This window comes from Mobula birostris, chromosome 11, assembly GCF_030028105.1.
Source record: "Mobula birostris isolate sMobBir1 chromosome 11, sMobBir1.hap1, whole genome shotgun sequence".
Classification (NCBI taxonomy): Eukaryota; Metazoa; Chordata; class Chondrichthyes; order Myliobatiformes; family Myliobatidae; genus Mobula; species Mobula birostris.
Genome location: NC_092380.1, coordinates 23,005,171 through 23,019,907, shown reverse-complemented (window position 1 = coordinate 23,019,907; position 14,737 = coordinate 23,005,171). Strand labels below are relative to the sequence as shown.

General features: G+C 42.5%; 1 protein-coding gene across 3 annotated transcripts in view; it reads right to left on the bottom strand.

Annotated features, from left to right (window-relative positions):
- The window catches only part of emc10 (ER membrane protein complex subunit 10), a 155,891-nt gene extending 141,586 nt beyond the window's left edge, over positions 1 to 14,305 (bottom strand). For all 3 annotated transcript variants that reach the window (XM_072271912.1, XM_072271913.1, XM_072271914.1), the window contains exon 1: positions 14,200 to 14,305. In XM_072271912.1, the coding sequence (XP_072128013.1) occupies positions 14,200 to 14,301 (102 nt within the window). In that variant the 5' untranslated portion in view covers positions 14,302 to 14,305. The remainder of the gene's footprint in view (positions 1 to 14,199) is intronic.
- Positions 14,306 to 14,737: the final 432 nt, after the last annotated feature.

The window sequence follows — 14,737 nt, the reverse complement described above, 5'->3', positions numbered from 1 at the left end:
CTTCTAATCTCATTGAACAGTCCCCTAGTATGCCAAGATCGACTCCTGACCTCAGTTAACCTCGTCATGACCCTTGCACCTTATTACCTGCACTGTTCTTTCTCTATAACTATAAAACTTAATTCTGCATTCCATTATTGCTTGTCTCTGTATTACCTCAATGAACTGTTGTAATGAAATGATCTGTATGGATGGTATGCAAGACAAGTTTTTCACTGCACCTCAAAACATGTGAAAATAATAAAACAATCAGCTAAATCTATATATATACACCAAGAAGATAACATTCAGACTTTGAGTGAATCATCTACAAGATGATTCAAGCTGTGCTGTGCCCTAAACCGCAAATTATTCCAACCCAATGCTAATTAATAACAACAGGAATTCTGCAGATGCTGGAAATTCAAGCAACACACATCAAAGTTGCTGGTGAACGCAGCAGGCCAGGCAGCATCTCCAGGAAGAGGTACAGTCGACGTTTCAGGCCAAGACCCTTCGTCAGGACTAACTTCCTTCAGTTATTAAAATTGGATGTCCAGTCCTTATATTTTAAGTTCCCTGGCCCTCACCGCTTTATTTTCACCATGGATGTCCAGTCCTTATATACTTCCATCCCCCATCAGGAAGGTCTCAAAGCTCTACGCTTCTTTTTGGATTCCAGACCTAATCAGTTCCCCTCTACCACCACTCTGCTCCGTCTAGCGGAATTAGTCCTTACTCTTAATAATTTCTCCTTTGGCTCCTCCCACTTCCTCCAAACTAAAGGTGTAGCTATGGGCACTCGTATGGGTCCTAGCTATGCCTGCCTTTTTGTTGGGTTTGTGGAACAATCTATGTTCCGTGCCTATTCTGGTATCTGTCCCCCACTTTTCCTTCGCTACATCGACGACTGCATTGGCGCTGCTTCCTGCACGCATGCAGAACTCGTTGACTTTATTAACCGCCTCCAACTTTCACCCTGCCCTCAAGTTTACCTGGTCCATTTCCAACACCTCCCTCCCCTTTCTAGATCTTTCTGCCTCTGTCTCTGGAGACAGCTTATCCACTGATGTCTACTATAAGCCTACTGACTCTCACAGCTATCTGGACTACTCCTCTTCTCACCCTGTCTCTTGCAAAAACGCCATCCCCTTCTCGCAATTCCTCCGTCTCCGCCGCATCTGCTCTCAGGATGAGGCTTTTCATTCTAGGATGAGGGAGATGTCTTCATTTTTTAAAGAAAGGGGCTTCCCTTCCTCCACTATCAACTCTGCTCTTAAACGCATCTCCCCTATTTCACGTACATCTGCTCTCACTCCATCCTCCCGCCACCCCACTAGGAATAGGGTTCTCCTGGTCCTCACCTACCACCCCACCAGCCTCCGGGTCCAACATATTATTCTCCGTAACTTCCGCCACCTCCAACGGGATCCCACCACTAAGCACATCTTTCCCTCCCCCCCCCCCGCATTCCGCGGGGATCGCTCCCTACACAACTTCCTTGTCCATTCGTCCCCCCCATCCCTCCCCACTGATCTCCCGCCTGGCACTTATCTGCGTAAGCGAAACAAGTGCTACACATGCCCTTACACTTCCTCCCTTACCACCATTCAGGGCCCCAAACAGTCCTTCCAGGTGAGGCAACACTTCACCTGTGAGTCGACTGGGGTGATATACTGCGTCCGGTGCTCCCGATGTGGCCTTTTATATATTGGCGAGACCTGACGCAGACTGGGAGACCGCTTTGCTGAACATCTACGCTCTGTCCGCCAGAGAAAGCAGGATCTCCCAGTGGCCACACATTTTAATTCCACATCCCATTCCCATTCTGACATGTCTATCCACGGCCTCCTCTACTGTAAAGATGAAGCCACACTCAGGTTGGAGGAACAACACCTTATATTCCGTCTGGGTAGCCTCCAACCTGATGGCATGAACATCGACTTCTCTAACTTCCGCTAGGCCCCACCTCCCCCTCGTACCCCATCTGTTACTTATTTTTATGCACACATTCTTTCTCTCACTCTCCTTTTTCTCCCTCTGTCCCTCTGAATATACCTCTTGCCCATCCTCTGGGTCCCACCCCCCTTGTCTTTCTTCCCGGACCTCCTGTCCCATGATCCTCTCGTATCCCCTTTTGCCAATCACCTGTCCAGCTCTTGGCTCCATCCCTCCCCCTCCTGTCTTCTCCTATCATTTTGGATCTCCCCCTCCCCCTTTCAAATCCCTTACTCACTCTTCCTTCAGTTAGTCCTGATGAAGGGTCTTGGCCTGAAACGTCGACTGCACCTCTTCCTACAGATGCTGCCTGGCCTGCTGCGTTCACCAGCAACTTTGATGTGTGTTGCTTGAATTTCCAGCATCTGCAGAATTCCTGTTGTTTGCATTTCCTAAGCTTTCATGATATCCAAAAATTAGCACTCATCTCTCCTCTTTGTACAGTCACAGAAGAACAGGCCCAACCAGTCCAAGCCAACCATGGCTGCCAGAAGCTATTTGAGGCACACACCATTGGGAGCATTTAATAGGTAGTGGGAGCTTATCCCCATTACCACTCCCAGCTACAACAATATATAACAATAAGGTATAGGAGCATAATTAGGCCATTTGAACCCATCAAATCTGCTCCATATTTCATGGCTGATCCATTTTCCCTCTCAGGCCCAATCTCCTACCTTCTTCCCATGTTCCTTCATGCCCTGATTAATCAAGAATTTATCAACCTCTGCTTTAAATATACCTGATGACTTGGCTTCCACAGCTGCCTGTGGCAATGAATTCCACAGATTCACCACCCTCTGGCTAAAGAAATTCTTCCTCATCTCCATTCTAAAAAAGATGGCCCTCTATTCTGAGGCTGTGTCCTCTGGTCTTAAGATACCCCCACCATAGGTAACATCCTCCCCACTTCCACTCTATCGAGACCTTTCGACATTTGATGGATTTCAATGAGATACTCATTCTTCTGAATTCCACTGCATAGAGATTCAGAGCCATCAAATGCTCCTCATACAGCAAGTCTTTCAATGCCAAAATCATTTTCATGAACCTGCTTTGAACCTTTCCAATGTCAGGACATCCTTCCCTGCATAAGGCACACAAAACAGCTCATAATACTCCAAATGAGGCCTCCACCCGTGCTTTATAAATCTTCAACATTTCATCCTTGTTTTTATAATCTAGTCCTCTTAAAATGAATGCTAACATTGCATTTGCCTTCCTCACCACAGACTCAACCTGTAAATTAACCTTTAGGGATTCCTGCACAATGACTCCCAAATCCCTTTGCACCTCAGATTTTTGAATTTTCTCTCCATTTAGAAAATAGTCTACTCTTTTATTTCTTCTACCAAAGTGCATGACCATACACTTCCTGACACTATATTCCATCTGCCATTTCTTTGCCCATTCTCCTAATCTGTCTAAGTCCTTCTGTAGCCTCTCTACTTCCTCAAAACTACTGCCCCGCCACTTAACTTTGTATTATCCGCAAACTTGGCCACAAAGCCACCAATTCCACCACCAAAATCATTGACATATAACATAAAAAGTAGTCCCAACAGAGACTCTTGTGGAACACCACTAGTCACCAACAGCAAACCAGAAAAGGGTCCCTTTATTCCCACTCTTTGCCTCCTGCCAATCAGCCAATGCTCTATTCATGCTAATATCTTTCCTGTAATATCTTGGGCTCTTAACTTGTTAAGCAGCCTCATGTGTAGCACCTTGTCAAAGGCCTTCAGAAAATCTAAGTACACAACATCCACCAATTCTCCTTTGTCTATCCTGCTTGTTATTTCTTCAAGGAATTCCAAAAGATTTGTCAGGCAAGATTTTCCCTTAGGGAAACCACGCTGACTAGGGCCTAATTTATCATGTGCCCCAAAACCACACTTTTAACAATTGACTCCAGCATCTTCCCAACCACCGAGGTCAGAGTAACCATAATTTCCTCTCTTCTGCCTCTCTCCCTTCTTGAAGAGTGGAGTGACATTTGCAAATTTCCAGTCCCCAGAACCATGCCAGAATCAATTGATTCTTGAAAGATCATTACTAATGCCTCCACAATCTCTTCAGCCACCTCTTTCCGAACCCTAGGGTGTATATCATCTGATCCAGATGACTTATCTACCTTCAGACCTTTCAGTTTCCCAAGCACCTTCACACACTTCTGCCCCTGACTCTCAAACTTCCAGCATACTGCCAGTGTCTTCCACTATGAAGACTGATGCAAAATACTTATTCAGTTTGTCTGCCATTTCCTTGTTCCCCCATTACTACCTCTCCAGTATCGTTTTCCACTTTTCTGATGTCAACTCTCTTTTACACTTTATATATCTGAAGAAACTTTTAGTATCCTCTTTTCTATTATTGGCTAGCTTTCCTTCATATTCTATCTTTTCCTTCCTTATGACTTTTTTGTTGCCTTCTGTTGGCTTTTAAAAGTTTCCTAATCTTCTAACTTCCCACTAATTTTTGCTCTATTATATACTCACTCTTTGGCTTTTATGTTGGCTTTAACTTCTCTTGTAAGCCACAGTTGTGTCATCCTACCTTCAGAATACTACTTTGGGATGTATATATCCTATACCTTACGAATTACTCCCGAAAATTCCAGCCATTGTTGCTCTGCTGTCATCCATGCTAATGTTCCTTTCCAATCAATTTTGGCCAGCTCCTCTCTCATGCTTCTGTAATTCCCTTTGCTCCATTGTAATACTGATACATCTGGCTTTAGCTTCTCCTTCTCAAATCGCAGGGTTAACTCTATCATATAATGATTACTGGCCCCAAGGGTTCCTTTACCTTAAACTTTCTTATCAAGTTGGGTTCATTGCACAACACTCAATCTAGAATAGCTGACCCCCTAGTGGGCTCAACCACTAGCTGCTCGAAAAAGCCATCTCATAGGCATTCTAGAAATCCAGCACCAACTCGATTTTCCCAGTCTACCTGCATATTGAAATCCCCCATGACTATCATAACATTGCCCTTTTGACATGTGTTTTCTATCTCCCATTGTAATTTGTAGACCACATCTTTACTACCGTTTAGGGGGTCTGTATATAACATTTCAATCTACTGGTAAGTTTAATTACTACTGTAATTTCAAAGTAGTGATGAGCGTACCGTAAACTGTATTTTGAGATATCTGTAACAACTATAAGGTGATATGAAAATATGTGATTTACATTAGTGACTAAGTCACAGGTACCGCTAATATTACTATGGTTTGTTGCCTACATTCATAATTGAAGGAAATTATATTTTTTCCCCATCCAAGATCATGGACCCCCAAAATCTATCCATGGACCTCCAAGGGGTCAATAACCTCAGATAAAGAAGCAGTCTTGAAGGATAGTGAACTGAGGAATTAGAAAGGGATCTGTATTTAAATTTAAATGAGTGTGGAATTAATATACTGTAGATAATCAAGATGGCAGTAAGTTGCAATTCCTCTCGAAGTCATGGCTCAGACTTGGTTATTTTTAAGTTTGTAGGGATGGTTTTGGGAACAGGGCAGCAGATAGGAGTCAAGTTTAAGAGTTTCGGGACAAGGATGTGAGGAGTCAAAGGTCAGATTACAGTTTTGTGATGTGGATGGGTGACAAAGGACATCCATAGATGACAGGTTGTCCCAGGTCAGTGGGTCCCAGGATAGAATTGGATGATTGTGTGAGCAGAAGGCATGAAAGCCTAGAGTTCGAGGTCCCGTCATCGGTTAGTCCAGGAGTTGATAACAAAGATTGGTCAATCTGAAGTCCAGGAGTCAAAGCCCAATGGCTGAAGCCTGAAGAATGAAGACCTGTCCTGAGGTTGGAGGACTGTCCTCTCTCCCACACACTTGGAAAGGGTCTTTTTTGGCTTTTGTTTTGTTGCTTGTTGTGCTCTATTTTGTGTTCTGTGTTGTTCTGCCAAGCGTTATAGACGTGCTAAGTTGGGACCGGAGTGTACGGCAATACATGCGGGCTGTCTCCAGCATATCCTTAAATCGTGTTGGTTGTTGACGCAAATGACGCATTTCACTGTATGTTTTGCTACACATCAGATAAATAAATGAACCTGATGCATGATGGTTGGCATTAACATGGTGGGCCACAGGGCACACTTCTATGCTCTTTAACTCAATGACTAATAACATGACTCTCTAAAATTAGTAAATGCTCTTAGACATGAGACTCCAGAATGAAGAGACAGTCGCCATCATACTGCAAATACAGAAAACCAAAGTCAATTCTCTGGTTCGAATTTTTATTTCATTTCTGTTCAACCAAACTATTACTTCAATTCAACATTACACTTACGGTATGTCCCAATAGCATTAATGTTGTTTTTCATCTTCTGACTAGCAAATCAGTGATATTTCCAAAGATGAATGGACTTGAAAGTTGGCCTGAGATGAGAAAGTTTGAGATTGACTGCTTGACATTTACAACTTAAGCAATTAAACAGCCTTTTAATCAAACAGAGATACCACATCAGACGATTTTTAATGAAAGCAAATATAAAATAGATATAAAATATGACAAATATGGTGGTTTCAAAGTTCCTGTTCCAGTGACATGAAAGCAATCAAGCAGCCACTTTAACCAATACTCAAATCTTCTTCTCCCACTCCTATCTACTCCTGTCTGTTATTGACACGCAATTCACACTGAATAACCAAACAACTAAATCAAAAATCCAAAGATCAATGTTAAAAATAACATGTTGTGCTGATATATCATGTAAGTTATTAACTTTTGAACACCAGGAAGACTGGAAGAGCTTTAGCTTTGCGAATAATTCAAGTGTACTTGAACTCCCAGTTCCACCTATTACAAAATCCAATATTATAAAGATTTAAAGATTCTTTTTAAATTACCTTCAATTGACACAGGTACATCAAAACTTTGAAACAGTGAAATGCATCATTTTGCATCAATCGCCAACGTAGTCCGAGGATGTGCTGGGGGCTGCCCTTAAGCATCACCATGTTTCTGATAAAGTATGTAAAATGGGTTAACACTTCGTTAAACAATAGCAGCCTGTTTTTCTGAGGCTACGTCCATACTAGGCCGGATAAATCTGTAACCGAAGCTTTTTCTCTTCATTTTGACCCTCCGTCCACACTGAAATGGCGTTTTCCTCCCTTGAAAACAGAGCTTTTCAGAAATGCTCTCCAGAGTGAATAAATCTGAAAAAGCCTAATACGGGGTAACCGGCTATTTTTAAAAACGCTGTCATGACGTGCCGGAACAGATGGATGCAGCGGCGCAGCATTTCATAGTTTTCTTGAACGCAACCTCCCAACACCACAACAACAATGGCGGACAGCTTCATGCATGTGTTGTTTACTTTATTGTCTATGTTAATAGCTTGTTTGGAGTTAAACATAGCTATCTACCACGTACAGGCAGCATATCTACGTACAAAAAGGCGTCGTTTGTGCTCACAGTTGCTGTGCAATGGATCTGCACAACATCAACGCCGTTATCAATCGTACAAAGACCGGCAGTTTTGGAGATGACCCGGCCGAACCAATGTGTGGTGGGAACGGAAATAGAATACCACCTCCATTTCGGTTGTTTTCTGTAGACGTGTCCTGTGCATGCCCAGTAGGAGAAGATTTGCCCAAATACCAGTTTTAATGTGGACAGAGGTATTTTCAAAAACGCCTGGTGTGGACACCTATCATTTTTACGCAAAACCAGTGTTTTCAAAATTATCCGGTCTAGTGTGGACATAGCCTGAGAGAAACCGCTGACGATCAACAGATGTGCTAATTTTGTTATTCAATGCTGAGCATTATTTCTTCTTGAAGGTAGCTAGCTAGCTATGGTTTCAGGATGCTTATCTCCATGTGCACTCATGCATAGAGATAAGCACACTCCAGCCTGTTGGTGTATGTTCTGTCCATTATGCCTATTCTGTAATTTGACCTTCGGTACTGTCAAGCAATAGGTAAGTCTGTCTCCAGCTGGGTATGTGTGGGAGGGTACCTGAAGGACTATATCTCTTCTGTAAGGGGAATTGTGAGTTAGTTGGTAGATCGGGCAGGAACAGTCACAGACAGACTGTGCCCATTTGAGCGACTAACTGAGCAAGCCCCGGATGCTTTGAATAAAGAGTTTGTATTTATACGGTCTCTGAGTGACTTATCCAGATTCAACTTCCACATTTCCAGTACCAACATAGCACGCCCACAACTTACTAACCCTAACCTGTATGTCTTTGGAATGAGGGAGGAAATCGGAGCACCCAGAGGAAACCCATCTGGTCACAGGGAGAACGCACAACCTCCTTACAGACAATGGCGGGAACTAAACCCTGAATGGTGATGGTTAGTGTTAAAAAGCGTTGCATCAACTGTCACACTACCATGCTGTACCCCCACCAGGCTTTATTTTATATTGCCCAAGTTTAATTTTAGTAACTTCCACTCAGTACAGTCCATAAGAGGTGATTTAGACAACGAGTATCCTTTGACTACAGATGGTATGTGCAGCACTTGCTGCTCATTGGTGTTGTGTAAAGATTCAGAAGACAGCAAATAGTTATGGCATTGCAATAAAAACAGAAAATGCTCAAAACACTAAGCAAGTTAGGTACCATGCATGACAGTAAGCTCCAATAAAACATCAAGTTGAAGGTTAACTCTGATCCTCGCTACATTAATACCACCCCATTTACATAATATTTCCAGTGGTTTGTGTCTTCCTTTCACATTTCCAGGATCTACAATGTTCTATATGCACACATGCTGTTTCTACATGTAAACCATAAGTCATGGTAGCAGAATTAGACCATTTGGCCTATTATGTCTGCCCTACCATTCGATCATGGGGATTTTTTTTTAATCTCTTAACCCATTCTCCTCCCTTCTCCCCATAACCCAGAGCCATCAAACATGCCTCACGTTAACTCTTTCATTCCCGGAATCATTTGCATGGAATCTCCTCTGGATCCTTTCCAATGCCAGCACAGTTGCTCTGATAAGGGGTTCAAACCCTTCCTCTAATTCAGGCTACCCAACAGGATAAGAAAGAGTGGAACTTGAAAACTTGAAAAAAATAACTATTTTAGTTGAACTGAAAGATGTAATCCCCAACTATTTTAACTTAATGTCTCATTTTTCTTTTTTTTAGATGTCCCCATTAGAAAACAGATAAACTTAAATCAAGAGTATGATCTTGCTGCTGTGACATGCCAATAACATTTAATCACAGTGTGAAAATCCCTGAATGACGAGATGCACTGAGCAAGGTCACTCCGATAATCTACAATTCTATTTTGCATATGAAAATCAATTGATTAAGTAGAATCAAAGAACAAAGTGACATAGGGATATCCAATCCGTATAGCCTGTTCATGTCTATTTTCTTCAAAATACCAGAATTCTTCTCTTAAAACAATCACATTTTGAAGGTTATTACTGAACATCCTTCCAGTTAACTCAAGGCAATGATGTGTAATAACAAAGCCATAGATGGGAGTGTGAAGACAACTCATCTTGCCTCTACTTCATTTTCCATTTACAATTACTTTTTATCAATGTCCACAGATCCTGATCCTTCTGCAAATGGAAATAATTTACACTTATTCACCCTCTCAAAATATTTCAGGCTTTGGAATGTGAAACTTTTTTTATTTAAAAACAAGCCACACTGTTCTAATGTTGATCTGCATCTTTGATATAAAACCACAAGACATAGGAGCATAATTAGCCTGCTCAGCCATTCCATCACAGCTGGCTTATTATCCCTCTCACCTGCCTTCTTCCTGTAACCTTTGATGTCCTGAGTAAGAGAGAACCTATCAACCTTCATCTTAAATATACCCAATGACTTGGCCTCTGCAGCTGTCCGTGACAATGAATTCCACAGATTCACCACCCTCTGACTAAAAGAATTCCTCATCTCCGTTCTAAATGGATGACCATTCTGAGGCTGTGCCCTCTAATCCTAGACTCCCCCAACACAGGAAATATCCTCTTTACATACACTCAGTCCTTCACTATTCAATAGGTTTTGATGAGATCCCCACTCATTCTTCTAAACTTGAGCGAGTACCAGCCCAGAGCCATCAAATGCTCCTCATCTACTAACCGTTTCATTCCCAGAATCATTCTTGTTAAACTCCTGTGCACCCTCTCCAATGCCACCACATCTTTTCTTAGGTAAGGACCCAAAACTGCTCACAATACTCCAAGTACAGTCTGACCAATGCCTTATATGCCTCATCCTTGTTCTTATAGTCTAAATTTCACACAGTGAATGCTACCATTGCATTTGCCTTCCTCACCACTGATTCAACCTGCAAGTTAATTATAGTGAATCCTGCAAAAAGACTTCCAAGACCCTTTGCACCTCTGATATTTGAATTTTCACCCCGTTTACAAAATACTCTATGCCTTTATTCCTTCTACCAAAGTGCATAACCATTCCCTTCCCTACTACACTATATTTCATCTGTTATTTTTTGCCCTTTCTCCCCAAGCCCTTCTGCAGACTCCCTGCTTCCTCAATACCGGCTGCCCCTCCACCTATCTTTATATTGTCAGCAAACCTGGTCATAAAGCCATCAATTCCTAGATCCAAATCATTGACATGTAATGTGAAAAGAAGCGGCCCCAACACCAATCCTGTGGAACACCACTACTCACCAGCAGCCAACCAGGATAGGCCGCCCCATTATTCCCACTCTTTGCCTCCTACCAATCAGCCAATCTTCTATCCACACTAATATCTTTCCTGCAATACCATGGATTCTTAACTTGTTAAGTAGTCTCCAAAGCAGCACCTTGCCATTCCAGAATCTAGTGATCCTTGAAAAATAATTACTAATGCGGGAACAATCTCTTCAGCTACCTCTTTCGTCCACCTGGTCCAGATGACTTACCTACTTTCAGACCTTTCAGCCTCCCAAGCACCTTCTCTGTAGTAATAGCAATTACACTCACTTCTGTCCCCTGACACTCTCGAATTTCTGGCATTCTGCTAGTGTCTTCCATAGTGAGGACTTATTAAGTCCATCGGCCATTTCTTTGTCTCCCATTACTACCTCTCCAGCATCACTTTCTAGTGATCCAATATTCACTCTCGCCTCTCTTTTATTCTTTAGATAGCTGAAAAAAACTTCTGGTATGCTTTTTCATATTATTGGCTAGCTTACCTTTGTATTTAATCTTTTCTCTCATTATGGCTTCTTTACCTGCCTTCTGTTGTTTTTTTTTTAAAAAAGCTTCCCAATCTTCTACCTTCCCACTAATTTTTCTGATTTATATGCCCACTCTTTTGCTTCTTTGTCAGACATTGTTACCTTATCCTACTTCATCTTTGGGATGTGTCTGTCTTGAGCCTTCCAAATTGCTCCCAGAAACTCCAGCCATTGCTGTTCTGCCGTCATCCCGACTAATGTCCCTTCCAATCAACTGTGGGCAGATTCTCTCTCATGTCTCTGTATTTACATTTACTCCACCGTAATACTGTTGCATCTAACTTTATCTTCTCCCTTTCAAACTGCAGGGTGAATTCTATTATATTATGATCACTATGTGATCTAAGTTATGATCTATTATGATCTAAGTGTTCCTTTACCTTAAGCTCCCTAATCAAATCTAGTTCATTACACAACACCCAATCTAGAACTGCCTTTTTCATAGTGGGCTCAACCATTCTGTAGGCATTCTACAAATTCCCACTTGGGATCCAGCACCAACTTGATTTTCCCAATTCTCTTACTAGCTCTTCTTTCAGTTAGTCCTGACGAATGGTCTCCGCCCGAAACATCGACTGTACCTCTTCCTAGAGATGCTGCCTGGCCTGCTGCGTTCACCAGCAACTTTTATGTATGTTGCTTGAAATTCCAGCATCTGTAGATTTCCTCATGTTTGATTTTCCCAATCTACCTGCATATTGAAATTCCCCATTACTATTGTAACATTGGTCTTTTCAAACATGCCTTTCTGTTGTGCAGATGTCTGTATATAATTCCAATTAGGCACACTTTACCTTGTAGTTTCTTATCTCTACCCACAAGGATTCTATATATTCCAATCCCATCTCACCTCTTTATAAGGATTTGATTTGTTTTTCAACTAATAGAGCCACCCTACCTCCTCTGCCTTTCCAGAAAATATGTATCCTTGGAGGTTGAGCTCCCAACTATAATCCAGTAAATAAATATCATTATCATTCTAGAAATTGCCCTCTCTCTTGATATCTTCACAAAGAATGGTACACTTCAATAGAGTTTTTTTTTTAATTTAGAGACACAATAAAATCACAGCCCCTTCTGGCCCAATGTATCCATGCTGCTCAATTACACCCAAGTGACAAATTAACATACTGACCCATACACCTTTGGAATGTGGGAGGGAACCCGAGCACCCGGAGGAAACATACATGGTCACAGTGAGAACATAGAAATGCCTTACAGACAGAGACAGCTGTGAACCCAGGGTGCTGGCGCTGTAGAAGTGTTACGCTAATCACTATACCACTGCGCTGCTCTGATCAGGGAAGAATACTACAGCGGCACTTAGAGAGGACATTGTAGAGGGCTCATCTGGTGATGCAACATGAGAGCTCAGGAACAAGGAGACACAATCACTACAATGGGACTATACTACAAGCCTCCCATAAGTCTGTATTGATAAGAGAAACAGAGATGCAAGCAGATTATGGAAAGATGTAAAAGCAATATGGTAGTCACCATTTGTAACCTTAATATCCCCAATATTGACTAGGCCTCTCCAGACGTCCGAACTTTCTTTTAGAACGCAGGGATTGGTATTGCCTGAAGTGGTAAAAGCTGATACGTTAGGGGCATTTAAGGAAATCTTAAATACACTCAGTGAATATTTCATTAGCTACCTCCTGTGTCAAATAAAATGGCCACTGAGTGCAAATTTGTGATCTTCTGCTGCTGTAACCATCCACTTCAAGATTCGAAGTGTTGTGCATTCAGAGACTCTCACCTGCACACCACTGTTGTAACGCATGGTTATTTGAGTTACTGTCACCTTCTTGTTAACTTGAACCAGTCTGGTCATTCGCCTTCAACCCCTCTCACTAACAAGATGTATTCACCCAAAGAACTACCACTCACTGAATGTTTTTTTTTGTTTTTTTGCACCATTCTCTTTAATTTTTAGAGACTATTGTCGGTGAAAATCCCAGGAGGTCAGCATTTTCTGAGATACTCAATCACCCTGTCTCGCACCAACAATTATTCCACAAAGTCACTTAGGTCACTTTTCTTCCTCATTCTGATGTTTGGTCTGAACAACAACTGAATCTCTTGATCATGTCTGCATGCTTTTACGCATTGAGTAGCTGCCACATGATTGGCTAATGAGATATTTGCATTGATGAGGTGTACAGGTGTAAATCAAGTGGCCACTGTGTGCAGGTACAAGGATAAAAGAAAAAAATGGAGGGCTGTGTAGGAGGAAAGGGTTAGATTGATTGTGGATAGGTTAAAAGGTCGGCACAATGTCATGGGCTCGGGATGTACTGTATTATTCTATGTTCTGTGTTATGCCTGATTAACTTGACTACATTTTTTTTTAATGACAAAGATGACTGATTAGGTCAGGGCAGTGGAAGTCATACCCACAGACTTAAGATTTCAAAAACTTTCCTTCCCTAAGCTGATCCAAAAGATTAAGACATATGGGATTCACGGAGACTTGGCAGACTGGATTCACAACTGGCTTGGTTGGAGAAGACAATATAGGTAGTGGTGGAAGGGTGTTCTTCTAACTCGAACTCCAAGACCAGTGATGTTCCTCAATGACCTGTGTTGTTTATGTAATGTTTTGAACAAAAATGTAAATGGCTGATTAGTAAGTTTGTAGAGAATACAGAAATTAACAGTGTTGTGAATGGTGCAAAGGGTTCGTAAAGGACTCTGCAAGATACAGACCAGCTGGGAAAGTGGGCAGAGAGAAAACGACAAACGTAATTTAATCTGGACAGTGCGAGTTGTTTCTCTTTGGAAGGTCAAATGTGAAAGTAAGTTTGCCATTGTACATATGACAATAAACTTGTTTTGAGCCGCGTGTGGAGGGCACAGTACCCGGGACAGAGATAGCCCCGCGCCTTTACCTGCAGCCTCTGCCGGTGTCAACTGCCTCATCTCCCGACTGTCCCATTCCGCCCGGCCTCGGTCCTCGACCCTCCGCTCTTCCTCCTCCCCACCCCGCCTCAGTGCCCCCAGGACCTCCTCACTCACCCGCCGGGTGTTGCAGAGCCCGACGCCCAACAGCGCCAACAGCAAGAAGCCGCCCCGGACGACCATCCGTTCCATCACCGGGCAACTACAGCCCCGCGGCATCACGGGATTCTGGCTGACTATGGCAGAGGGCATGACGGGACACAGGAGGACCTTCTCCATGGGAGGTAGCGGTGTTGAACGATGTTGGGGGCCCTAAATCAGCATATTCCGTCCCCCGTGATTGAAATATACACATCTCAGTTCTTCTTGTCACCCCCAACTCTTAAGTCATAGTCATGGTTATTGTCGTATGTACAGGTGCAATGAAAAACTTGCAGCAGCAGTCACAAAAAATATAAACATATTCATTTTTTTTCCAAGAAGGAACTATTAAAAGAAAAAAAACATTTTAATGCAGAGTGCAAATCCTCAGCACAGGTGCACCCACGAGGGAGGGAGGGAGTGTGTGTGTGTCTGTGTCTGTGTCTGTGCCTGTGTGTGTGTGTGTGTGTGTGTGTGTGTGTGTATGTGTATGCACATGTACATAGCTCCCTGC